The 25,892-nt window shown below is 42.2% G+C and overlaps 1 protein-coding gene across 6 annotated transcripts in view; it reads left to right on the top strand.

The window, feature by feature from the left end:
* Positions 1–25,892, top strand: part of LOC145346612 (ATP-binding cassette sub-family C member 8-like) — a 212,764-nt gene that overhangs the window by 175,940 nt on the left and 10,932 nt on the right. For 5 of the 6 annotated variants that reach the window (XM_080194086.1, XM_080194087.1, XM_080194084.1 and 2 more), the window contains 6 exons: positions 222–417; positions 1,387–1,500; positions 2,774–2,906; positions 12,469–12,672; positions 18,707–18,815; positions 18,929–19,007. In XM_080194086.1, the coding sequence (XP_080050212.1) occupies positions 222–417; positions 1,387–1,500; positions 2,774–2,906; positions 12,469–12,672; positions 18,707–18,815; positions 18,929–19,007 (835 nt within the window). Of the gene's footprint in view, positions 1–221; positions 418–1,386; positions 1,501–2,773; positions 2,907–12,468; positions 12,673–18,706; positions 18,816–18,928; positions 19,008–25,892 lie in introns of those variants that run through there. The other variant, XM_080194090.1, reaches the window with a different exon arrangement.

Here is a 25,892-nt window from a genome sequence, read left to right as displayed (position 1 = left end):
TTGAACAAAATAAAACTTTTATATTTAAAAATGCAAACTTCCTGTCAATGTCAACAATACCTGGAGAGATGTGCATCTGCTTTTCCATTGAAATTTGTCATAAGCTTCAAACTTTTAATGGAGTATAAGGCAATTGCTGTAGACTGTTTCAGCCATTAAACTGTAATAAGTAAAAACAGTATTTTTTAAAAGGATATTGATTCTGTCCTTAATCATTGCAGGGAACTTCAGCGATTGGACAGCATCACCAAATCACCTGTGTTTTCACATTTTTCGGAGACCCTCGGAGGTCTGACAACTATCAGGGCATATAGACGTGAAGACAAATTTTTTCAGCAAATCCTTAACAAGATTGACTATAACAACATTGCTTATTTATATCTGAACACAGTGAATAGGTGGTTGGGAATACGACTGGTTAGTTTTCAAATGAAGCATACATTTTTATAATTTTTGAGAATTTTTTTATTTTGTGTAGTTGTGGTTAAGTCTATTTGGAGACTGTAGAACAGTAATGGGCAACCTGGGCTAGTGAATGGCAAGATTAAAATCAGGTCCGTTCACTAAACACGAGACTATGAATAAGATTAAATATATTTCATCATTTCATAACGAGTTATAGAAAATGATTAATCATTTGGGCGGCACGGTGGCACAGTGGTTAGCACTGCTGCCTCATAGCAGCAGGGACCTGGGTTCATTTCCGGCCTTGGGTCACTGTCTGTGTGGAGTTTGCATGTTCTCCCCATGTCTGCATGGGTTTCCTCGGATGCTGTAATTTCCTCCGACACTCCAAAGATGTGCGGGTCAGGTTGATTGGCCATGCTAAATTGACCCTAGTGTCAGGGGATTAGCAGGGTAAATATGTAGGGTTTTGGGAATAGGGCCTCAGTAGGGTTGTGGTTGGTGCAGACGCAATGGGCCAAATGGCCTTGTTCTATACTGTAGGGATTATATGAATTTCTATTATTTATTATCAATAGAACTGTCACCAAATTCAAATGACAAAAATAAAATAAATATTTACACTTTGGATGCAGAGTTCTCACCCTCAATTAGCATGCATCGCACTTCACTTGCCCCCACTTTACATACATTTCCCTTCAGTCATACCAGAAGGAAAAAACTCTTGTAGTTGGAGTTCAGCAGAATATGTCCACAACCTTGCGTGTGGACAACAGTCAACAAAAAGATCTTGTGGGCCACATTCTGATGGACTGTACGTGGCTTCCCCGGGCTGCAGGTTGCCGATCACTGTTATAGAAAGAAAGCATATTCGAAGGCAAAGTTGAAATTTTGAATTTCACTTCCCAAATGACCCAATTGTTAATATCATTAAGCTTTTTGGTGCTGGAATAAGTATATAATTCTAATTCCATTTTTCAGGATTTAATCGGAACAAGTATTGTCTTTGCTTCAGCACTCTGCTCATTATTGACAGCAACACTGGGCTACCTGCAAGCTGGACTCGTAGGTCTTGCCATTTTATATGCCTTAAAGGTACAAACGTGAAAGCAAATTATAATTTTGGATGGTAATATGTTCACAAAGTTAATAATGCACAATATTACACCAATATTTTACACAATCTGGTGTATGATTTTCAGTCACATTTCAAGTGATTCGATTAAGCCATTTGATGCTTCATGCAATGCCTTGCTTTTAAAGACAAAACTTCACATAATGCAAATGCAGGGTGATGCAGATGCTCAAAATCTGAGATAAAAACTGAAAATTTTAGCGCTATTCAGATACAACAAGCCTCTGTTCAACATTTCAAATTGATGATCTCTAATAAAACTTTCTGAAACTTGATACTTCTTTCTCCACAGATGCTACCTCAGTATTTTGTGTTTTCTGTTTTAATTATTAAAAACCCAAATAAATCAGATTCAGTTATTTTCACCACCAAAATCTAATTCCACCTTTTATCTTTGCTGTATAGAATTAATTTCAAGTGCATGAATGTTTTAATATTGATATGATTCATTAGGCAGATGACAAAAATCAGTCAGATGGAATAATCAGACTCAATGGTAGAATTGTTTCTAAGCGCTCTGCAATCTGAGTGAAGATAAATACAAAAGGAATATTTTAACATGTTCTTCTCCACCTATCATGACCTTTCATTTTGCTGCAGAAATGCAACAAAGTTCTGCAGCAAGGCCATTTTAACACTTTAAATTGCACAACTAATTTTTAAAAATTCTCTCCTAGAAATGCCTTTTGTCATTGGGTTTTTTTTATTTGATTTAACTTCTTCACAAAGTAGATCATTTCAAATCTTTATTCCCCTTTGAGTTAAAGAACATCCAACTCTTGTTTTAAATTTACTTTTCATTAATTTAATTACAATCCTGATTGCTTAACCTAAGCTCTCCAAACTTTCCTCAAAGTCCTGTGTTGAGTACAATGATACGTGGTGATAATTTAATATCCGCTATAATAATCCTCTAAATTATCACTATAAGAATGAATGTTAAAGAAACTTTTTTAACATGAATGTTAACATGAACAGGAAATGCTTTCCTGCAAACATTATGATTTTAAAAGAATTAGATAATTAATTGAAAAGGAGGATTAGAAAATGTTAGAGGAAAGAAGACGGAAATGGATTTAAGAGTTGACAGCAACTGCAAAAGAGTTAGCAAAGGCATAAATCTATTTTGTCAATGCACTGTGTAAGGGAAGTAGAAAAAAATACAATTTGTGCTTTTAAATCAGTTCCTTATTTCAGCTGGCCTTTATTTACAATGTACTTCTTTGATTCCAGATGTCTACTTATTTGAATTGGTGTGTCCGGGAATTTGCAGATCTGGAAATGCAGATGAATGCTGTTGAGCGGGTGAATCACTACACTACCCTTCCATCTGAACAGCAACTTAAAGAATCGCAAATTGACACAGGTTTAAACATTTATTCATTTTAATCCAATTACTTCCAATCTACTTTTGATTATTTTTTGGTGACACGACCTGAATCCTTTTAACTAGGAAGTTACGAACCCAAATTTAAATATTCTAGTCACACCACATTATGTCATTTGTTTAGAGGCTACCAGCACAAACTTAACCAATGGTTTTGTTTATAGTAATGTTTCCCACAAAATGTAATAAAATCTAGGGAAAATAATTGAGCTTTCAATTAGCAGTTATTTTTCTACGCAGTAGTGTCAAATTGTTTCATTTTGATATTGTGAATTAGAAAAACTGGAAATATTCAACAAGTCAGGCAGTACCCTTAATCAACCTGATGCTTTAACTCTGTTTCTCTCCACCGGTGCTGTCTGACCTGCCGAGTATTTCCAGCATGAAAGTAATTTGAGAATTCCAGCACTTCTGAAATATTTTGCACTTAATACTCTGACAGAGGTCAAACTATTTTTGTTTTGTTTCTCACCAATTATCTCCTCTACTTATTTAAAGAACTAAAAGCCAGATTCATTTTTCAAAGAGAACTGAGAGACTGCTGTGTGCTCTGTTTCCCAGAAACATAACTCACTCTGTTTCATCGGATTGTGCCCTATAACCAGAGGGCTTCTCAATCCACTGAATGGACTATACAGTGGCCTCGGGCAAGGCTAGGGGAGGTGGAATCTGCCTTCTAATCAACACATCTTGGTGCTCAGATGGAGCAACACTAGCAAATTTCTGCTCACCGGATTGAGAATACCTGACACTGAAATGTGACCCATTCTATCTTCCCCTGGAATTCATCTCTGTTATCCTGACAGAAATTTACATTTCACCTTATGCGGATTTGAGAACTGCGCTGCTGAAAATATATACCACGTCAAATAGCCTTAAGACGAAACATCCTGGGGCCTTGTTCATTGTGGCCGGGGACTTCAACCAAGCCAAGCTCGAGTGGCCTACCAAGATACTACCAGCGCGTCCCCTTTTCCACCAGAGGCCCAAACATCCTCAACCACTGCCACATAAACATCAAACATGCCTACTGCTCTATCGCCCTTCCACACTTTGACAAATCAGACTACAAGGTTGTGCTCCTGCTCCCAGCTTGCAAGCAGAAACTGAAGTGAGAGAATCCGATAAAGAAAGTTGTCCAATGTTGGTCTGAGGAATTGGATGAACTACGGGACTGCTTCGAGTCAGTGGACTAGTCAATATTTAAGAACTCAGCAACCAACCTGTATGAGTACGTCGCTACAGTAACAGACTTCATTGGTAAGTGAACATAAGAAATAGGCGCAGGAGTAGGCCACCTAGCCCTTCGAGCCTGCCCCGCCATTCAATAAGATCATGGCTGATCTGAAGTGGATCAGCTCCACTTTCCCGCTTTTTCCCCATAACCCTTAATTCCCCTGTCTGTCAGAAACCTATCTACCTGTGACTTAAATATATTCAGCGAGGTAGCCTCCACCACTTCAACAGGCAGAGAATTCCAGAGATCCACCATCCTTTGAGTGAAGAAGTTCCTCCTCAACTCTGATCTAAACTGCTCCCCCCTTATCTTGAGGCTGTGCCCTCTAGTCCTGCTGTCCTTTCTAAGCGGGAAGAATCTCTCTACCTCTACCCTATCTATCCCCTTCATTATCTTATACGTCTCTATAAGATCCCCCCTCAGCCTTCTAAACTCTAACAAGTACAGATCCAGCCTATTCAGCCTATCTTCATAGGCTAACCCCCTCATCTCTGGTATCAGCCTAGTGAACCTTCTCTGCACTCCCTCCAAGGCCAATATATCCTTCTGCATGTGCGGCAACCAAAACTGCACACAGTACTCTTAGATGACTATATGCCAAAGAAACAAATCAGTTTGTTTCCCAACTGGAAACCATGGATGAATAGGGATATCCCTGAAGTCCAAGTCTAAGGTGTTTAAGTCGGGTGATCCTGACCTATACAAGAAATCCAGATACAATCTATGGAGAACCATGAAAGATTCCAAGAGAGTACCGGACCAAGCTAGAGTCCCGGCTAGCCACATGAACCAATCATGACAAGGTCTGCAAGACGTAACAGGCTATAAAGTGAAGGCATGTAGAATCACCGGCAACAATACATCCCTCCCCGATGAACACAAGGCATTCTATGCCAATTTTGAATAAGAGGTCAGCAAGAGCACTCCTTTCCCCCTGGAAGCCTTGGTCAAACTGATATCTGATGTCACCAGCGCAGACATTAGATCAGCCTTCTTGAAAATCAATCCACGGAAAGTGACTGGCCCGGATGGGATACCCGATGAGCGTTCATACTCTGGCGGGGGTATTTAAAGACATCTTTAACCTCTCCTTACACCAATCTGAGGCCCCTACCTGCTTCAAGAAGACGTCCATCATCCCCGTATCTAAGAAAAGCCAGGCCACATACCATAATGACTAAAGCTCGATGGCTCTGACATTCATCAGTATGAAGTGCATCGAAAGGGTAGTCATGGCACCAATCAACTGCAGCCTCCCAGATTGCCTGGATCCACCATAGTTGGCCAGTAGCCATAACAGGTCCTCAGCAGATGTCATCTCCCTGGCCCTACACACAACCCTGGAATACCTGGATAACAAAAACACGGACTCCTATTTATTGACTACAGCTCAGCTTTCAACACCATTATTCCTACAAAACTCATTCTCAAACTCTGTGGCCGAGGCCTCAGCTCCTCCCTCTGTGACTGGATCCTTGATTTCTTAACCTACACACCGTAATCAGTAAGCTTAAGCAACGACACCTCCTCCACAATTATCCTCAATGCTGGTACACTGCAAGGCTGTGTCCTTGATCCCTTACTATATTTCTTACAGACCCGTGACTGTGTGGCTAAATTCCGTTCCAACTTGATTTTCAAGTTTGTTGATGACACCACTGTTGCATGGGTCCTGGATCCCGGTTGAGGCCGTCCTCATGTGTGGAACTTGGCTATCAGTTTCTGCTTAGCGATTCTGTGTTGTGGGGGCTGCCTTGGAGAGCACTTGCCTGAGGATCGGAGGCTGGGTGCCCATGGCCACTGGGGTGTTCCCCGGCTGGAGGGGAATGCTCCTGCCTGGTGATTGTCAGGTGGTGTTCATTCATTCGTTGCTGTGGTGTTTGCGTGGTCTCCCTGGTGTATCATGCCTTGGGACATCCATTCCTGCGGCGTTGCAGGTGTGTGTACCATGTGCCTGGTGTTGGTGTTCTCGTGCAGGGTGGTGGTATCCATGTCGATGCTCCGACATGTCTTGCTGTGGTGGGGTTGTGTGGTGACGTGGTCACTGTTCTCCTGGGGGCTGGGTAGTTTGCTGTGGGCGATGGTCTGTTTGAGGTTGTGCGGTTGTTTGAGGGCACGAAGTGGTGGTGTGGGGATGGCCTTGGCAAGATGCTCATCTTGATCGATGACATGCTGAAGGCTCCGGAGAAGATGTCGTAGCTTCTCCCTCTGGGGAAGTATTGGATGACAAAGGATACTCTGTCTGCCGTTTCCTGTGTTTGTCTTCTGAGGTCGATGCGGTTTATGAGGACGAACATTTCGCTAGGGACATCCCCGCACCCCGGGTTCTTGCCTTCAAACAACTGCACAGCCTCCACAGACCATTGCCCGCAGTGGACTGTCTGGCCTTCAGGAGGGCAGCGGCTGCAACACCACAGAACCCTGCCATAGCAACCTCTGCAGGATGTGCCGGACCATCTGCACAGATGCGGTCGTCTCGCGTGGGAGCACCATTCACCAGGTGCATGGTATGTATTGTTGCGACTCGACCAGCGTTATCTACCTGGTGCATTGCGGGGGGGATGTCCTGGCACATGGTACATTGCGGAAGCCATGCGGACGCTGCGATGGCGGATGGGTGAACACTGCTTGACGGTTGCCAGGCGGGAGTGTTTCCTTCCGGTCGGGGAGCACTTCGGCAGTCGCAGACGTTCAGCCTCTGGTCTTCAGTGGGTGCTCTCCAGGGCAGCCTTCGTGACGCATGGCAACACAGAATCGCTGAGCCAAGTTCTGCACACATGAGGACGGCCTTGGCGGGGGTCTTGGGTTCGTGTCGCTCTGTCTGTGGCCTCCGCGGCTGTCCTGGGTTTGCGGGGTCTCGCTGGCTGTCCTGGCTGGAATACCCACATCGTGTCCTGGCTGGAGACAGTGCATGCCTCTTTGACCTGTGCTTGGTCCTCTCTCCATTCACATTTTCTGTACCTTTGGGACATGATTGGCTGTGAAGACTCGCATTCCGGCCATTGTCTTGTGGATTGAGTTTGTGTCTGTGTATGCCCTGTTTGTGGGCACGGCTGTTCACTCACCTGGTGGGAGAGCCTAGGACTCCAGGGGCTTGTGCTGCCAGGTAGACTTATTGGATTTTAACCTGGTGTTGTGAGACTTCTTACTGTGCTTACCCCAGTCCAATGCTGGCATCTCCACATCACGACAGTGGTAGGGCCAGAAGGTCCCATCACTGGCCAGTGGGCTTTGCCATCATGAAACACATGGTGGATTGGGTGGAAAATCTCACCTTGTGTCTCAGTTCTACCCTTAATTGATAAAGAGAACAACTTCGGGACATCCCAAAGCACTTACAGCCATTCAATTAATTTTGAAATGCAATCACTGTTGTATTGTGGGAAATGCCCCCAAACAGCAGTATGTGGTAAATGGTTCATTTATTATTGATGGTGATGGTGAAGGGCGGCATGGTAACACAGTGGTTAGCACTGCTGCTTCACAGCTCCAGGGACCTGGGTTTGATTCCCAGCTTGGGTCGCTGTCTGTGTGGAGTTTGTACATTCTCCTCGTGTCTGCGTAGGTTTCCTCTGAGTACTCCAGTTTCCTCCCACAATCCAAAGATGTGCGGGTTAGGCTGATTGGTCATGCCAAAAATTACCCTTAGTGCCCTGGGATTAATGGGTAAATATGTAGGGATATGGGGGTAGGGCCTGGGTGGGATTGTGGTCGGTGCAGACTCAATGGGCCGAATGGCCTCTTTCTGTACTGTAGGGATTCTATGGCTGTTCTGGGTTGGATCTCAAACAATGATGAAATGGGAGTACAGGAACAAGATAGAGAATCTGGTGAATTGGTGCGACCAGAACCATCTCTCCCTCGATGTCAGTAAAATGAAGGAGATAGTCATTGACTCCAGGAAGCATAATAGAGGACATCAGCGTGATTAAGTGGAAATGATTGAGAGCTTCGAGTTTCTAGGTGTCCAGATCACCAACAACCTGTTCTGGCCCCTCCATGTGACGCCATAGATAAGAAAGCCCACCAATGTCTCTATTTTATCAGGAGGCTAAGGAAATTCAGCATATCCACTATAACTCTCATTAATTTTTACAGATGCGGCATAGAAAGCATCTTTTCCAGATGTAGCACAACTTGGTATGGCTCTTGCTCAGACCAAGACTACAAGAAACTACAAAGGGTTGTGAATGGAGCCCGGTCCATCACACAAACCATCCTCCCATCCGTTGACTCTGCCTACATTTCCTGCTGCCTCAGAAAAGCAGCCAGTATAATCAAAGACCCCACGCATCCCAGGCATACTCTCTTCCACCTTCTTCCATCAGGAAAAAGATACAAAATTTTGAGGTCACATACCATGGTCTTAAGGACAGTTTCTTCCCTGTTGCCATCAGACTTTTGAATGAACTTATCTTATATTAGGTTGATCTTTCTCTATACCCTAGCTATGATTGTAACACTAAATTTTATACACTCCTTTTCTTTTCCTCTATGTACTGTATGAATGGCATGCTTTGTCTGTATAGTGCACAAGAAACAATACTTTTCTTTGTATACCAATACATGTGATGATAATAAGCCAAATCAAGATGTAAACTTCCTATAGTGTACAGTTTAATGAATGCTGATAACTCAGCAGCTGTTTTGTCAATAAATCTGCATGGCCATTTTGGTTGACGGGGCATCACAACCAAGCCCAATTTTATGGTAACTGACCTTCACAGACTGCCAACAGGGGTTGCAGAACTGTGTATAGGAGTAGTAACACTTTATACCACTCATTGCTACTGCATTGTAGCAGTGTGAACTGGCTAGCATCACCAGTTGGTCAAATTTTTGAGATAACTTACTCTTCCAGGGTAATTTGTAGGGTAATAGCTACCCTGATCAAATCATTGTATCGTGCATACTCACAAATAAGCCCAAGCCTGCCACTTTCAGACCTGAAAAGTGTCAACTCTACCTCAAAATTACACTGGAAGGGCAAGGTATTTCAAAAATCTATATAAAAGATGAAGTTAGCCATTTCATGCTGCTTCTATGCAGTAGCAACACAAATGGTGTACTCCACCAACAGGATGATGATATGATGTCAAGCCAAAAAGACGTACTGCAGGTACTGGAGTTATGAATTTCAGTGCCGATGTGATGCTAGATGCACAGCCCCTACATACCAATGACAGGTGGATCACACCAATTAATATGTTTCTTCAGCTGTTTGCGTTCGCTAGAATACAGACCATACTCACCCAGCCCATGCTTGCAAGACTCAGAATATAATGTCTAATGTTTGATGAGATTCTGTGATTGGACAGCATTTGCTGAATAATCCTGAGTGTGCCAAAAATTACACAATCTGTCAGTTAGACCCACAGTGTAGTTCACTTATACTTGCTGGAAGCCACACATATTTATACCCAGGAACTTACCCTCAGTAAGCAAAAGACGTGTGCAGGCATTGTGCCTTTCTTTTAATTAAACAACAGCATGTGGAACAATAGTTCCTTTGTGCATTCTCCATGGCAATGCCTTGACCAATCAGAATCAAATTGATAATTAATCAGCACTGTTTTCAGATGCAATACAAGTTGTTGCTCCCTTTGAAATTTGGCATTCTTATATCTGATCTGATGAGCGTAAGATAAAATGATTCAATGGCATGTCTTTTTTTAGCAATATTCAGTTTATGATTTGTTTTGCTAAAGATCTGAATCCTACCTTATTCTTAAAGAAACAAATAACTGAATCAAAGTAATTAAGTTGTTGAAATCATGAAGCTATAAAATATCTTGTACCTGGTTAACAATTATTTTCATTAGTTAAATGTATGAAGTAACATTGCTGTGATCTCAAGAAATTCTGAAGTACTGTCTGGTAGCACAATAGCATAGTGGTTTCTCAGTTGTCGAGCTGTTAGAAAAGATGCCAAATGCAATCCTTGGCTTTAGAGAGGGAAAAGCCAGAATCACCTTCAAACTTTTCCAAGTAGCCAGTTCATTATAAGATAGGATCGGCGAAAGTTAGAGAATGAATCATCTTACTACTTTATTCCACAGTAAGGCCCCCAGGAAGAGGGAGAGAGAAAGTGCTGATTGTTCAGTGGAAAATGTAAAACTACTTTCTATTCTGAGTCAAATTGTATTATTAAAAAATCTGGGCCAGAACTTCCGAGGAGTGGCAATCACAGTCTGATGCTACGCCGCTCCTTGTTACTTACCCAGGCCAGGAGCTGCACATTTCTTGCCCAACCTTCTGACTCAAGTCGGGTGAGAAATGTGCAGTGTACCAGATTCCTGAGGCCTTCTAGTGCAGGGCAGCACTGTCAGGCACTGAAGCCATGCCACCTTTTAACAGCAGTAACTGCTATAAACCAGTTTAAAGGTCTCTGTGCTTAAATGCATTTTGAGAAGCTAGGGAGAAGATTATATCCGATTGCAGGAAATTACTACTTTATTCATCTCATCCCATTCTCCGCTGGCCCTAAATTCTACATCACAATCTGTTAAATACATGACTGTTGCAAATGTTTTAGAACTGTCTGTATTTACAGTCATTAAAGCCTGGGTCAGTGGTAATCATGACAATGACTTTGGATTTGGGTGACAAATCCTTGGTCTTGTTGAACTGTCATAGAATCATAGCCTCTCTACAATGCTGAAGGAGGCTATTTGGCCCATTGAGTTGCACCAACCACAATCCCACCCATGCCTTATTCTCGTAACCCCTTGTATTTACCCTGCTAATCCCCCTGACGCTCTGGTTAATTTAGCATGGCCAATCAACCTAACCCGCACATCTTTAGAGTGTGGGAGGAAACCCGAGCACCTGGAGGAAACCCACGCACTTACAGCGAGAATGTGCAGACTGCACACAGACAGTGACCTAAGGCCAGAATTGAACCTAGGTCCCTGGTGCTGTGAGGCAGCGGTGCTAACCTCTGCCACCATACCACCTAGGAAAAAAAAATTAATTCCAGATATTTATTGAATTCAAATTTCACCATCTACTGTGATTGGATTCTAATGCAAATCCCCAAATTCCCTGAGTCTCTGCATTAGTAGTCCAGTAACAGTACCACTATGCCACTGCCTCTCTGTTAAGACATATTTGCAATAGACTTGCATTTCTTTATTATAATTGGGGTGGAAGTAGAATGGGTCAGAGGGCATTGGGTGAGTCATGAGGGTTAGGATGGCTTACATGGATTTGGCTGATCAGTCAAAGGGAGTTGAGAGGGTAGTTTTGGGTATGTAGGGGTAGTCCAGGGTTTGGGAGGATAGCTTGTAAGTAAGGAGAGGTAGTCTGAGGTTGAGAGGGTAGTTGCAAAGATATGGAGGTGGTCAGAGGGTTGGCCCGGTTATTGGTGGAGTGGAGGGTCAGAGGGTAGTAGGGAGGATGGCCTATAGGGAGGGGGGCTGGGGGAGGTCGGGGGGGGGTGGAGGTGGTAGAAATGTAGTCAATTTGTCAGGGGGTGGTAAGGTTTGGGAGCATATTCAGGATAAATGGAGGGTGGTCAGGTCATCCGAAGGGCAGTTAGGTATGGGAGTGTATTTGGGGTATGGGAAAGGAGGTTGGGTCATTGGGAAGGTAGTCAGATATGGAAATGTATTTGGGGTGCTGGGAAGGTAATTGGGTCATTGGGAGGATAGTTAGGTGTGGGAGGGTATTCAGGGTTTGGAGAGGGTAGTCAAAGTAGTGAAGGATTTGGGGATGTAGTCGGAGATTCAGGAAGGTAGTCAGAGGTGGATTGAGAGGGTAGTCTGGTGGATGGTTGTTGGCGAATGGGGAGGATGATAGGGTGATCACAGAGGATGATCAGGAGGATAGCTGGCATTACGGGAGGATAGGTGAGGGGGTTAGTCAAGTGGTGATGGTGGGTGGTAGTCATTGAGTCCAGTGGGGAGTCAAGAGTTCGATATCATAGTTAGCCAGAAGTTAGAAGTGGTTTTAATCCTTCAACCTTTTCCTGGGTAACTATCCTGCTAGGAGAGTCAGAGCCAAGGATGATTGGTTAGATGGCTGACCAGCTGGTGTGGATTGATGCCACAATGTTCAAAACCCATTCTGGCTGGGGTGGATTTGAGACCTGCTTCCATGCCCTACCTAGGGTGGAGGTCAAGGTCATGGCAATGTGAGCTTGACCAGCCTTCCATGCACTGACAGTTGTGCATACAATTTAGTTTTTATTTTAATTGAAAATATAATCCGCCATTTCATAAAAGTATGTACAAGTAGCAATCGAATTCTGTAACTTAAAGCACGTGATCACTCATCAAATTTTTTTTGTAAACATCTCTCCAGGTTTAAATCTTACCAACTGGCCACACTCGGGAGAAATAGAGTTTAATGAGGTCAGTGTACGATATGATGAGAAGCTTGAACCTGTCCTTCACAAACTGACACTAAAAATTAACCCTGGCACAAAAGTTGGAATCTGTGGGCGAACAGGAAGTGGGAAGTCAAGCCTGACATTAGCCCTTCTGAGAATTATTGACAATTTTGAAGGTTTGTGTTTCTTCAGTAGAAGTGATTTGATTGAAAGCTTGGTGGCACATATTGTAAAGATATGTGTTGTTAAAATCGTAATGTGAAAATACAACATGTAAATACTTGCATGATTTACTTTTGTCACTAATATTTGGAAACTATACAGTTTTGTTGGAGATAAATGCTTTGTTTAAAATGGCACATAAGATAACTTTGTTTTAAAGAGAATGGGTTGAATTTTATTTGTGTGGCAGAGGTTTGGAAGATGAGCAGAAAGTCTAGGGTCACCCCGCCTCAGTCATTTGCAGGACCTCCAGTCACATTTTACAAGGGCTTAGGTGAGTAATTAGTGGTTTATGGCAACCATTTAAAAGATGGTTACCAGCCCTTGGAGCTGCCTGCCAATCAGAGGGCTGACAGCTGAGTCTCAGCAACACTACTGGTGGCTACTACTGGGAATGCACCTAGAAGAAAGAGGAATCATGGAAGGATAGCACCCTATTGTCCAGGTAAATGGGAATTGGGGGTATCAGGGTCAGTCAGCTCTATGAGGATCGAGGTGTTGGTGGGATCAGACAGCTTTGTTGCCATGGATGTGGCAAATGCTGCTGGAGAGCCTTCCCTATTGGCAAAACAGTACCAGAACAGGAAGATCCTTCCCACCCTTGAGCCTGCAGAGGGGCTACCAGGGTTCACCTGGCTGTCTTCCAAGATGGCAGAGGACCCACCTGCTGCTGGTAAAATGTCTGCTGCATTGCCCTTAATCTACCAATTAATTGCGTCTTTGGGCTGGAAAACCATCCTCCACTTTCTCCAACGTGTAAAATGCCATGGTGGTTGGAGGACAACAATACTCCCTGCCTTTCCTTGTCATCATTTTGCAGGCATCCCTGCGTGCTAGCCTGTCCACAACAGCACCTCTCTCACAATGCAGTATATTAAACTTATTTTATATAAAATGGGTCATGTGTATCTCGTGTGAAAATTTAACATGTTCATGTACTTTAATGCTTTTGTTTTACTGTAATGTGTTAGTGCCAATTGTCCAAACCCAATGACACATCTCTAATGTATTGGTTTCTCATAATGGGGGTGTGTGTTTTGGCAAGACAAATTCTACAAGTCAAAAATGAAAATAGGCAACTTATGGTCTATGGGAGGGATAAAATGTGACATGATCTAAGATATAATTTACGTTGACATATTATTTGTGTCACCTCCCATTGTTCAAAAGTTATACTGAAAAGTTATAATATGATGGTTAGGCTCAACCTGTAGTTCTCATCACTGATATTTGAGAAAGCTTATTTAAGTCCAGAGGCTAGAGGCACGGAAGAGCAGCAAAATGGATTCTGTATGTCTAATGGAAGAGTTATGAGGTGATTGAGACCCTTTGGTCTTGCAAAAATTCGTCTTGGGGGAACATGATAAGAAACTGAACAGATAGAGGAATGTAACAATATTTTCAAATACTGGAGTAGCAGAAGAGACAGCATAGGTTTAGGTTTATTGAGGAAAAACTTTGGCCAACATGTTGAAATGTATTTCTTTACGTGGCTGAGTGATCAACAGATGCCAAGAAGAGTGATTGAAGTAATTTAAGGACAGTTAGACGCTGTAAAGAAAACATAATTGTATTCTAGAAAGGAAACAATAGACTCGAGTCAAATGGCATATCAAAGGTTTGAAAAGTTCATCTGTAATCCTGCATTTTTGTGTGTGAAGCTCTAAACTCAATCAAAATCTAAGTTTTGGTCATTACATATTCAGTTACTCTGTTTATAAGAATACCTAGTTGGAATATAAAAGCAAAATACTGCGGATGCTGGAATCTGAAACAAAAACAGAAAATGCTGGAAAATCCCAGCAGGTCTGACAGCATCTGTGGGGAGAGAATAGAGCCAATGTTTCAAGTCTAGATGACATTTTGTCCAAGCTGAACATGCCTTGTTAGATAGAACATGCTTCCAGCAACATCTAGCCAAAAAGCCATTTAATATGAGCACTATTAACCTCAAAATCAGATTAAAATTTCAGCTACAATTTCACTAAAGCACTTATTTAATACTAAACACTTTCCTCCCACCCCCACTTCATTCTTTTTGGCACCCAATCTCCATTACGCTGTCTCTAGTGACTGATATCTTGCATACTGATCACTCTTGCCCCATTAGTTTGCTGGTTCCATTGGTGCACATTGCTTGTTTCAAGCACTGACTTCAATGTAAGGACTGTAATCAAATTGACACTTCCTTTGGCAGGATAGAACAGGCACAAACAGGCCCTTTGGCCCACAAGTTGCGCCGATTGTATCCATACCTACCAGGCCATAGAACTATCTATAAGTCTCATTCCCATTAAATCCCATGTACTCATCCAGAAGTCTTTTAAAAGACCCCAGCAAGTTCGCCTCTACCACCCCCAACGGCAGCTAATTCCACTCACTCACCACCCTCTGAGTGAAAAACTTACCCCTGACATCTCCTCTGTACCTGCTCCCTAGCACCTTAAACCTGTGTCCTCTCGTAGTGACCATTTCAGCCCTGGGAAATAGCCTCCAAGAATCCACCCTATCTATACCTCTCAACATTCTATAAACCTCTGTCAGGTCACCTCTCAACCTTCATCTGTCCAGGGAGAAGAGACCTAGCTCCCTCAACCTGTCCTCATAAGGCATGCCTCCCAATCCAGGCAACATCCTTGTAAATCTCCTCTGCACCCTCTCAATAGCTTCCACATCCTTCCTGTAGTGAGGTGACCAGAACTGCGCACAGTACTCCAAGTGGGGTCTGACAAGGGTCTTATAAAGTTGCAGCATTACCTCCCGACTCCTAAACTCAATTCCTCGATTAATGAAGGCTAGCACACCATACGCCTTCTTGATCACATCCTCCACCTGCGGGATCTCATACATCATTGCAGAGAGTAGAAGTCTTGGGTTCTGGCGAGGCAATTGATTAATTGAAAAGTTTATAACAGATACAAGAATCCAACCATCTCAGGAGATGTACACACTCCCAAATGTGCTACAATACCAACCACCACAATGATTTTCACGTAACACAGTTCTCCACTTCCAACTACCAAATGAGTGATCTATATTTCTTGTCTTGATACAGTTGGTGCAGTATTGTAGTATGACTTCTACTTACTGCAACAAACATTCAAAAATTAAATTCAGGAATTTACTGCCCCGCCACCATGGGACTCCAAGCAGGTGAGGGGCAGAGCATGGAAAGGTCCATTGACCTCGGGTGGGATTTTACGGTTTCAGGACGGGCAAGGCTATAAAATCCCACCCCATATTTCTAACAACTGAGACCAAAATCTAAACGTGTGTCCAAGTCATCCAATTTTTTTTATAGTTCTGTATATATTATATTGAACTTTGGGTTATACAATTTAAGTTACAGTACTATTACCAATAGCTGTTAAGTAACAAGTGCATCATGTGCTGCGCAACAATTACTTCTGGTTAGGAAATTGGTGTTGAATTTGCTTGCACTACCCTTTTAGACAGTGCATTCCAACTTGTAGCATAAAAGGAAAAAAAATCTTCACACCTTTTCTTTTAATCTTTAAGATTTTCTTGAATCTGTATCCTCTGGTTACCAACCTTATTGCCCATGGAAACAGTTCCTTCCTATATACTCCATTTAAAAAAAGAACTCATACCTTGAACACCTGTTTTAAATCTATCTCCCTTTAACCTTCTCTGTTCTAAGGTGAACAATGCCATCTTCTGTCATCCCTGCATATAACTTTGTACAATAACATTCTGGTTGCTTGGTCAAAACCCTAGAGCTCCCTTCCTAACAACGCTGCAGATGTGCAGTTTAGCTTAGTTGGCTGGCCAGCTGCTTAGTGATGCAGAGCGATGCCAACAGCATTGGTTCAATTCCCTTACTGGCTGAGGTTATTCATGAAGACATCACCTTCTTAACCTGTCCCTTGCCTGAAGTGTGGTGATCCTCAGGTTAAGTTATCACCAGCCCACTTTCCCCCTCAAAGGGGAGAGCAGCCTATAGGCATCTGGGAGTATGGTGATTTTACTTTTACCTGTACCTTTCCCACATGAACTAAAACAGTTCAAGAAGGCAGCTCCTCACTATCTTCTCGAGGGCAATTAGGAAGGGCAATCAATACTGGCCTCAGTAGAAAGTCTCACGTTCCTTGAATGAATAATAATTTTTAAAAATCTCCCCTGCTTCCCCTTCAAATGTGAGAACCTTGGCTACTAGTAGACCACTTCTCAACTGTTTCTGGATTACTCCCAGTGCCATACACTGTGGCAGACAGGGAGGGCAGAAGGAATGGTGCAGAATGTTTCAGATTCTTGGGTTACACAAAAAGAATGGTTTTTACTTAAAACTAGAGAGGCACACATGTCCTTTTGGAAATGGCAAGTAGGGCAGTGGGAAAATATTTAAATGAAAATGTTCAACAGTGAAAGGTAATCCTCTCTACTATCAGAAATTCCTCATAGCCCATAAAAACCTCCACAACTCTGGTCCAAGATATAATTGCCAACACCACAGGAAAAATTCTGCAAGGCTTCACCTGTTGCTCAAATGTTCCAAAATGAGGAACATGGGCCATATAATCAAACATGCAAGTTAGTGCACCAACTTTAATGTAAGTGGCTAGCATGGAGACAAATATTCCTCCAAAGCTTTGTTTACATTTGCAAAAGCAGTAGGGGAGGACAGGATGAAATAAAGGACATGGAAAACCTAAGTAGAATGCATTAAACAAAGTCAATGGGCAGTTGACTTTGGGTAATGTAGTACTCAGTCACTGTTTAATACAACAACTTGTGTTGCACCTTTAATATAATAAAATGTACCAAGATGCTTCACAGGAGCATTAAAAGCAAAGTATTGCACAAAGCCACGTCATGAAATACTAAGTGAGATGACCTTAAGCTTGGTTAAAGAAGTAAGTTGTAAGGAGCTACATAAAGGAGGAAAGTGAGGTAGAGGCACAGATGGGTGAAGGGAGCTAGAGACCTTGGCATTTGAAGGCACAGCCTTCACTAATGAAGTATTTATGATTGGAAATGCCTGAGAGGTCAGAATTAGAGGAGCACTGATGTATTGGAAGCGTGGTGGCCTGGAGGAGATTAGAGACAGGGAGGGGCTAAGCCATGGGAAGATTCAAAAACAAGGATGAAAATTTTAAAATCAAGATGTTGCTCAAGTGGAAACTGTTGTAGGTCAGCAAGTGGAAGGGTGATAGGGGAATGGAACTTGCAGTGTATTAAGCTGATCCCAGCTTTATGAAGGGTAGTGTGTGGGAGACCAGCAGGGAATGTGTCAGAATAATAAAGCTAGAAGGCATGATGGTTAGAAAATTGAATGTGCTGTCAAATTGGTACTACAGACAGCTTTCTGCAGAGATCACCATACCAGTTAAAAAATTCTGATGTACTGGAGTAGGGGCAGAGAAGATATAACCTGTGATACAACTGATTTATTAACAGAAGCCCTGGTTTTATAAGAGGTTCAATGGTCTGATGCAAATTCTGTTTCCTAGATAATACTAGGATTAGATGTTCAGAGTAAAATACATGAATTAAATTCTCAGTAAATTATGGATACATTTCACCAAGACCTCTGCCACCAATTTGGTGCATCTGCAATAGGCCTTCACAAATTATAGCTGATATTATGCTCAATAATAAATGCTCCTATAAATCTTCAAGGATTGCATTTTATGTGATTTCCTGTACTTCCCTAATTTGAGAATTTGCGAAGATTTAGAATAATTAGTATATTTTGGGATTATTGTAAGTATTGTCTTTTCACTCATACTGTGTAAAGTATTGATTTCCTTTTACCCAAGATATTAATGCCTATTTGTATTTTAAGGTACAAGATTACATGCCGTTTCAAGATAGACTTCTTATTCACATGTTCAAATGAACAAATTATATTTTGTATTTATGCAGTTCTCTTGTAGTGGTTACTTCTTTTGATACCCTTACACAAAATGTTGTTATATTTCTGTTTATCCACTGAGCTGTTAATTCTGACAGTCATCATCATTTCAGGTTATATAAAAATTGATGGATTAGATATCTCCTCAGTCACATTGGACCATTTGAGGAAATCAATATCAATAATTCCCCAGGATCCTATTCTGTTCAGTGGCACTATCAGGTAAATTGTGCCTTCAGTTGCAGAATTATAACAAAACAGTCATTAAAATTACAATTTATCCTTGAGTTTTGCTCAGCTTGGTGAAATGCATCTGTGTACTAATTTACATCTAGATTTAATCTGGATCCAGACTTGGTGCACAGTGATGAGGAATTGTGGGAAACTTTAGAAGTTGCACAACTGAAACCTGTGGTAAGTGATTGGCTTATCTGCTGCTGTAATGCAAATAATTTTGTAACTTCTCTCTCTGCTGATTTTATCTAAGCTCTGCATAAATATTTTATCCAACATGTTTAAATATTTTGGAAAATTGAGATTAATTGGACCCTGTTCATTTTATGAATTGATAGAAATAAACTGCTGTTGTTTGTACAATAAATGTTTTTATTGCTACTTAAATTTGGACCTGAGCCTTTCTAGTAAAAGTAAATGCAAGGATGGATACTTTTATCATAAAATACTTCACGTGGCCACTGATTAGCCTTGCCCATAAAACGTACCTGAGTTCAAATATTCCTGAGAATGCAGAATCGTACATTAATTGAACTTTAAATCACAGAATGAAGCTGTTCAACCCACTTGTGCCAGCCCTTTGCAAAAGAACATGGTTCAATTTCCTTGATCCACCCAAATTCTTTTAAATCTTGTTATTTATCCATGATTTTAAAAGCTGCCACCACTTTTTCTGTCAGGAATGTATCAACCACCACCTCAACTTAAAAGAAATGTCTCCAAATTTCCCCTATCATTAGTTCAGTGATGATCATAAATAATATTCTTACCTGCTGACTCGCAGGATAGTAAAAATATTTATTCCCTTGCCTAACACACCTATCATGGGCCTATTTTTTCTTAATTCAATTCACAGGATATGGACAGCACTAACCAGTGTAGCTCTTATTAACAGTGGTGCTGAACTGTCTCCTTGAATCACTACAAGCCATGTGGTGAATGGATTTGCATAGCATATAGGGTGGGAAGTTCCAAGATTTTGACAAAGTGTTGGTGAATTTTTTGAGTCAGGGTGGTGCCTTAGAGTGTTTCTATGCTTCGTGTTCCTGATGTCATTGTCCTGGTGGTTGCAGTTACAGTCTTCAGATGCTGTTGAAGAACTCATGGCAAGTTGCCGTAATGAATCCTGTGGATAGTACATCTTCTATTCATTGGATGTGGGCATTGCTGGCTGGGCTAGCATTTATTGCCCAACCCTAATTGCCCTTGAGTGGCTTGCTTGAAGGCATTTAAAAGTCAATCAATGTAGGAAACCAGATTTCATTAGTGAACCAGATGGATTGTCCACATGTGCAGTACTTCCAAATGTTGTCATCTGCATGCAGAAGATGGTTTGAACGGTGGAGGATTATGTAACAAATGATCTCGGGTGGCACCTCAGGCGATTTGGAGACTGTATATAAACATCTTATCCCGAACAACAAAGAAAAGTATAGACAGGAACAGGCCATTCAGCCTTCCAAGCCCATGCCAAACATGATGCCCTAACTAAACTATTTTGACTCAATATGTAGATAGGCCAACTAGAGGTGAGGCTATATTGGACTTGGTGCTGGGAAATGAGCCAGACCAGGTGCTAGACTTGGAAGTTGGTGTGCATTTTGGTGATAGTGACCACAATTCGGTTACGTTCACCTTAGTGATGGAAAGGGATAGGCATGAACCTCGGGTCAGTAGTTTTAGCTGGGGGAAGGGTAATTATGAGGCCATTAGGAGAGAATTAGGAAGCATTGGTTGGACTAGGAGATTACAGGGACTAGGAACGTCTGAAATGTGGAGTTTTTTCAAGGAGCAGCTACTGCGGGTCTGTGATAGGTATGTCCCTGTCAGGCAAGGAGGAATTGGTAGGGCTAGGGAACCGTGGTGCACAAAAAAAGTTGATTTGTTGGTTAGGAAGAAGAAGGAGGCTTATGTTCGGATGAGGCTTGAGGGCTCGGGTAGTGCAGTAGAAAGCTTTAGATTGGCTAGGAGGGAGTTGAAGAGGGAGTTAAGAAGGGCTAGAAGAGGGCATGAGATGACTTTGGCTGATAGGATTAAGGAGAATCCTAAGGCATTCTATAGGTATGTCAAGAACAGAAGGTTGGTTAGGGCAAGATTAGGGCCAGTTACAGACAGTAGGGGGAAGTTGTGTGTGGAACCGGAAGAGATTGGGGAGGCATTGAACCATTATTTCTCTTCGGTGTTCACGCAGGACGATATGAATGTAGCTGAGGAGGTCACTGGGGTGAAGGGGTGTAAAATAGAAAGTATTGCAGTTGATACAGAGGATGTGTTGGATATTCTAGAAGGGTTGAAAATAGATAAGTCCCCTGGTCCAGACGGGATTTACCCTAGGATTCTATGGGAGGCAAGAGAGGTGATTGCAGAGCCACTGGCTCTGATCTTCAGGTTGTCGTTGGTCTCTGGTATAGTACCGGAGGATTGGAGGACAGCGAATGTTGTCCCATTGTTTAAGAAGGGGAACAGAGACTTCCCTGGGAATTATAGACCAGTGAGTCTTACTTCCGTAGTGGGCAAGGTTTTAGAAAGAATTATTAGGGATAGGATTTATAGTTATTTGGAGAGGAATGAATTGATTAGAGATAGTCAGCATGGTTTTGTAGCGGGAAGGTCGTGCCTTACTAACCTTATTGAGTTCTTTGAGAAGGTGACCAAAGAGGTGGATGGGGGTAAGGCAGTAGACGTGGTATATATGGATTTTAGTAAGGCGTTTGATAAGGTTCACCATGGTATGCTTCTGCAGAAAATGCAGATGTATGGGATTGGTGGTAATTTAGGTACTTGGATCAGGAATTGGTTAGCAGATAGGAGACAGAGGGTGGTGGTTGATGGTAATTATTCATCATGGAGTTCGGTTACAAGTGGTGTGCCTCAGGGATCTGTTTTGGGGCCACTGCTGATTGTAATCTTTATTAATGATCTGGATGAGGGTATAGTTGGGTGGATTAGTAAGTTTGCTGATGACACCAAAGTCGGAGGTGTGGTAGATTGTGAGGAAGGGTGTCGAAGTTTGCAGGGTGACTTGGACAGGTTGCAGAGCTGGGCCGCGAGGTGGCGGATGGAGTTTAATGCGGAGAAGTGTGAGGTAATCCATTTCGGTAGGAATAACAGATGTGTTGAGTATAGGGCTAACGGGAGGACTTTGAATAGAGTGGAGGAGCAGAGGGATCTAGGTGTATGTATACATAGATCCCTGAAAGTTGGGAATCAAGTAGATAAGGTTGTTAAGAAGGCGTACGGTGTCTTGGCGTTTATTGGTAGGGGGATTGAATTTAGGAGTCGCAGCGTCATGTTGCAACTGTACACAACTCTGGTGCGGCCGCACTTGGAGTACTGTGTGCAGTTCTGGTCCCCACATTACAGGAAGGATGTGGAGGCTTTGGAGAGGGTGCAGAGGAGGTTTACCAGGATGTTGCCTGGTATGCAGGGGAGGTCCTATGAGGAGAGACTGAGGGATTTGGGGTTGTTTTCACTGGAAAGAAGGCGGCTAAGAGGGGATGTAATAGAAACATATAAGATGATTAGAGGTTTAGATAGGGTGGATGGTGATAGCCTGTTTCCTCGGATGGAGAAAGCTAGCACGAGGGGGCATGGCTTTAAATTAAGGGGGGGTAGTTATAGGACGGATGTCAGGGGCAGGTTCTTTACCCAGAGGGTGGTGAGGGACTGGAATGCCCTGCCTGCTGCAGTTGTAAATGCGCCTAGTTTGGGGGCGTTTAAGAGATTGGTGGATAGGTTTATGGACGAAAAGGGATTGGTTTAGATTAGTGGGTCAATGTTTTTTTTTAAAATAAGACTGGTCGGCGCAACATTGTGGGCCGAAGGGCCTGTTCCGCGCTGTAATGTTCTATGTTCTATGTTAAACTAAAAAAAACCTTCTGTTCTTACTCAGTCCGTATCCCTCTATTCCCTCCATATTCATGTACCCATCCAGATGCTTCCGCCAGCTCCTCCAGCAGCATGTTCCAGGCATCCACCACTCTCTGCATAAAAAAGAACAAAGGGGTATAGAATGTTTCCTTTCTTCCTCCTCTTATTCATCTTCCTGAGGTGGACTTCTCATGTCTCGTGTCAAGATTGTGCCTTCATGATAGCAAGTTTGTGGAGGATGCAGCAGATCACCACACTCCAGCAAGTACTGGAGGGCTCACTCTGAGCAGTCTAGACAGCAGAGCTGTTGTTTCAGGATACCAATGATTTTGCTCCACACTGTTCCGGGTTCATTCATGGCTCTCGTTGTAGGAGTACTGTCCTTACGTCATTGAGTGACAGAGGGGGAGTCATGAAACTGGTGTAGATATTCCTCTCCAGCCAGCAGTCAGCCTCTGGTTTGACATCGTGGACCAAAGATAACCAGAAAGCTCGCCTGACGTTTTTAGTTTCAGGCTTCCGTTGTTTGCAATTAAATTATGCCTTTGCTTTCACAATTAATGTCACTAATGTTAACCTCTGACAGTTCAGGTTTTAATAACCACTTATTTTTAAGAATGTGTATATCTGAAGTCTTAAATCTCTCTGCTGATCTACAAAATATAAAATGTTTGACTGCATTTCATTTTACCATTACTATCAACCATTCTACCTCAGTCCCCAAATATGGGTACCCAGCGTCCAGCACCACAACAATATATAACATCTTCAGGCATCCATTGAATGTATAATTTCCATATTTTCCAGCGTTCTCTGCATGTGAATTAATGTCCAGTCATAGAATCATAGAAACCCAACAGTGCAGAAAGAGGCCATTTAGCCCATTGAGCCTTCACTGTCCCTATCCACCCAGTCCCTATCCCTGTAATCCCATGTATTTACCCTGACACTAATGAGCAATTGAGCATGATCAATCAAACTAACCAGCATATATTTGAACCTTTGGGGGAAACCGGAGCATCTGAACAAAACCCATGCAGATATGGGGAGAACGTGCAAACTTCACACAAGCAGTTACCCGAGGCCGTAATGGAACTCGGGTTCCTGGCACTGTGAGGCAGCAGTGCTAACCACTGTGCCGCCATGCTGTCTTCAGTCAATCATACAAGCAGTTGTAAATGCTGCAACGTCAAATATGTTTTATTTGCAAATCTAGATTTTGAACTATTTTTGATGCTGTTGTGAAATTTGATATGAGGAACTATAGTGATCGCAATAATATAGTTGCATTTAGCATCTCAGAAATGTAGTACTTGATATTTCTGGATTTTGCGCATACTCAGTTTGGGTATATTTGAATAAATTCAAAATTAGTGATAATGCAAGGCTTTGGAACCTTTTACATTCAAGGCTAGATTACAGTTGCCTGATTTTATTTTAACTTAACATCTGTAAGAAACAACCTTCATCAACCATTTTTAGATTGTATTCAAACTTAAGTCTCTAATAGGGGAAAAAAATACATAAATCACATTGCTGTGCACAAATCATGAATGTGTGTATAAATAATGCTCTTTAACATGGAATCCAAAATATTTCTTTTAAACTACCAAACTCCTTTTGTAACTAAGAAGATAAACTTTCTCCTTGACAAGCCCTAGAGGAAGTTCCACTCAATTGATAATAGCAGACTTTGTATTTGTTACATACACAAATGTATGAAGAATGTAGTTTTTACTTTCAGCACATCTGTTAGAGTGAGGGCTGCATGTACAGACCAAGCAAGACCCTCAAGCAATAGGCAGCACTTTTCTAATGAGCTGCTGAAATGACAAATTGTGATTTATACAAGTTGTATTTCATTATAGATTTCACACAGCTTCTAGCTATTAAACTTCGTAACCACAAAAATGTGAATAGAAGAAACCAAATCTGTTAGAAAATCATTGAATATCCTGTCACCTCCAGGATTTCAAAAAATCAATCTTTTAAAAAGAGAGGCTTGTAATGATAATGCTTCATTCACAACGACAGTGTGTCTCAGTTTCGAACCACTTTAAAAGTGTAGTCACTCTTGTAATGTAGAAAAAGCTGATTTGTGCACAGCAATGTGATAATGACCAGATAATGTGTTTTTGTGTTGTGAATTGAGAGATAAAATATTGACCAGGGCACAGGAATAACTCCGTTCAGCTCTTTGAACTAGTACAATGGGATTTTTTATTTACCTGAGAGGACAGATATGATCTTGGTTTAACATCTCATTTGAAAGATGGCACGTCCAAAAGTGCAGTGTTCCCTCAGTATGGCACTGGAGTGTCAGTCTTGATTTGGAATGACTCAAACATAAGAACATAAGAAATAGGAGCAGGAGTAGGCCATCTTGCCCTTTGAGTCTGCCCCACCATTCAATAAGATCATGGCTGATCGGAAGTGGATCAGTTCCACTTTCCCGCTTTCTCCCCATAACCCTTAATTCCCCTGTCTATCAGAAACCTATCTACCCGTGACTTAAATATATTTAGCGAGGTAGCCTCCACCACTTCAACAGGCAGAGAATTCCAGAGATTCACCACCCTTTGAGTGAAGTTCCTCCTCAACTCTGATCTAAACTGCACCCCCCCTTATCTTGAGGCTGTGTCCTCTAGTCCTGCTATCCTTTATAAGCAGGAAGAATCTCTCTACCTGTACCCTATTTATCCCCTTCATTATCTTATACGTCTCTATAAGATCCCGCCTCATCCTTCTAAACTCCAACGAGTACAGACCCAGTCCATTTAGTCTCTCTTCATAGGCCAACCCCCTCATCTCCGGTATCAGCCTAGTGAACCTCCTCTGCACTCCCTCCAAGGCCAATATATCCTCCCACGAGTGCGGCGACCAAAACTGCACACAGTACTCCAGCTGCGGCCTCACCAGTACCCTGTACAGTTGCAAACCCACACTATCTGGACAGGTGGAGAAAGTGCTACCGATTTGTTACAGGTGACACTTTTTATATGACTGTAAAGTTGTATAAAATTAATTTTTATATGATAGCACAAGAAAAATCAGCCATATGTCCCCTCAAGGCTTCTCCATCGTTCAGTGAGATCATGGCTGATCTTCTGCCTCAACTCCACTTTTCTGCCTTATAGCCATAACCTTTGAATCCTTTAAATGTAGAAAAATCCATTGATCTCAGTCTTGAATATA

Source organism: Carcharhinus amblyrhynchos, chromosome 8, assembly GCF_965287045.1.
Source record: "Carcharhinus amblyrhynchos chromosome 8, sCarAmb.v2.hapA, whole genome shotgun sequence".
Classification (NCBI taxonomy): domain Eukaryota; kingdom Metazoa; phylum Chordata; class Chondrichthyes; order Carcharhiniformes; family Carcharhinidae; genus Carcharhinus; species Carcharhinus amblyrhynchos.
The sequence above is the reverse complement of the archived record's forward strand: the minus strand, read 5'-3'. Positions and strand labels throughout refer to the sequence as shown.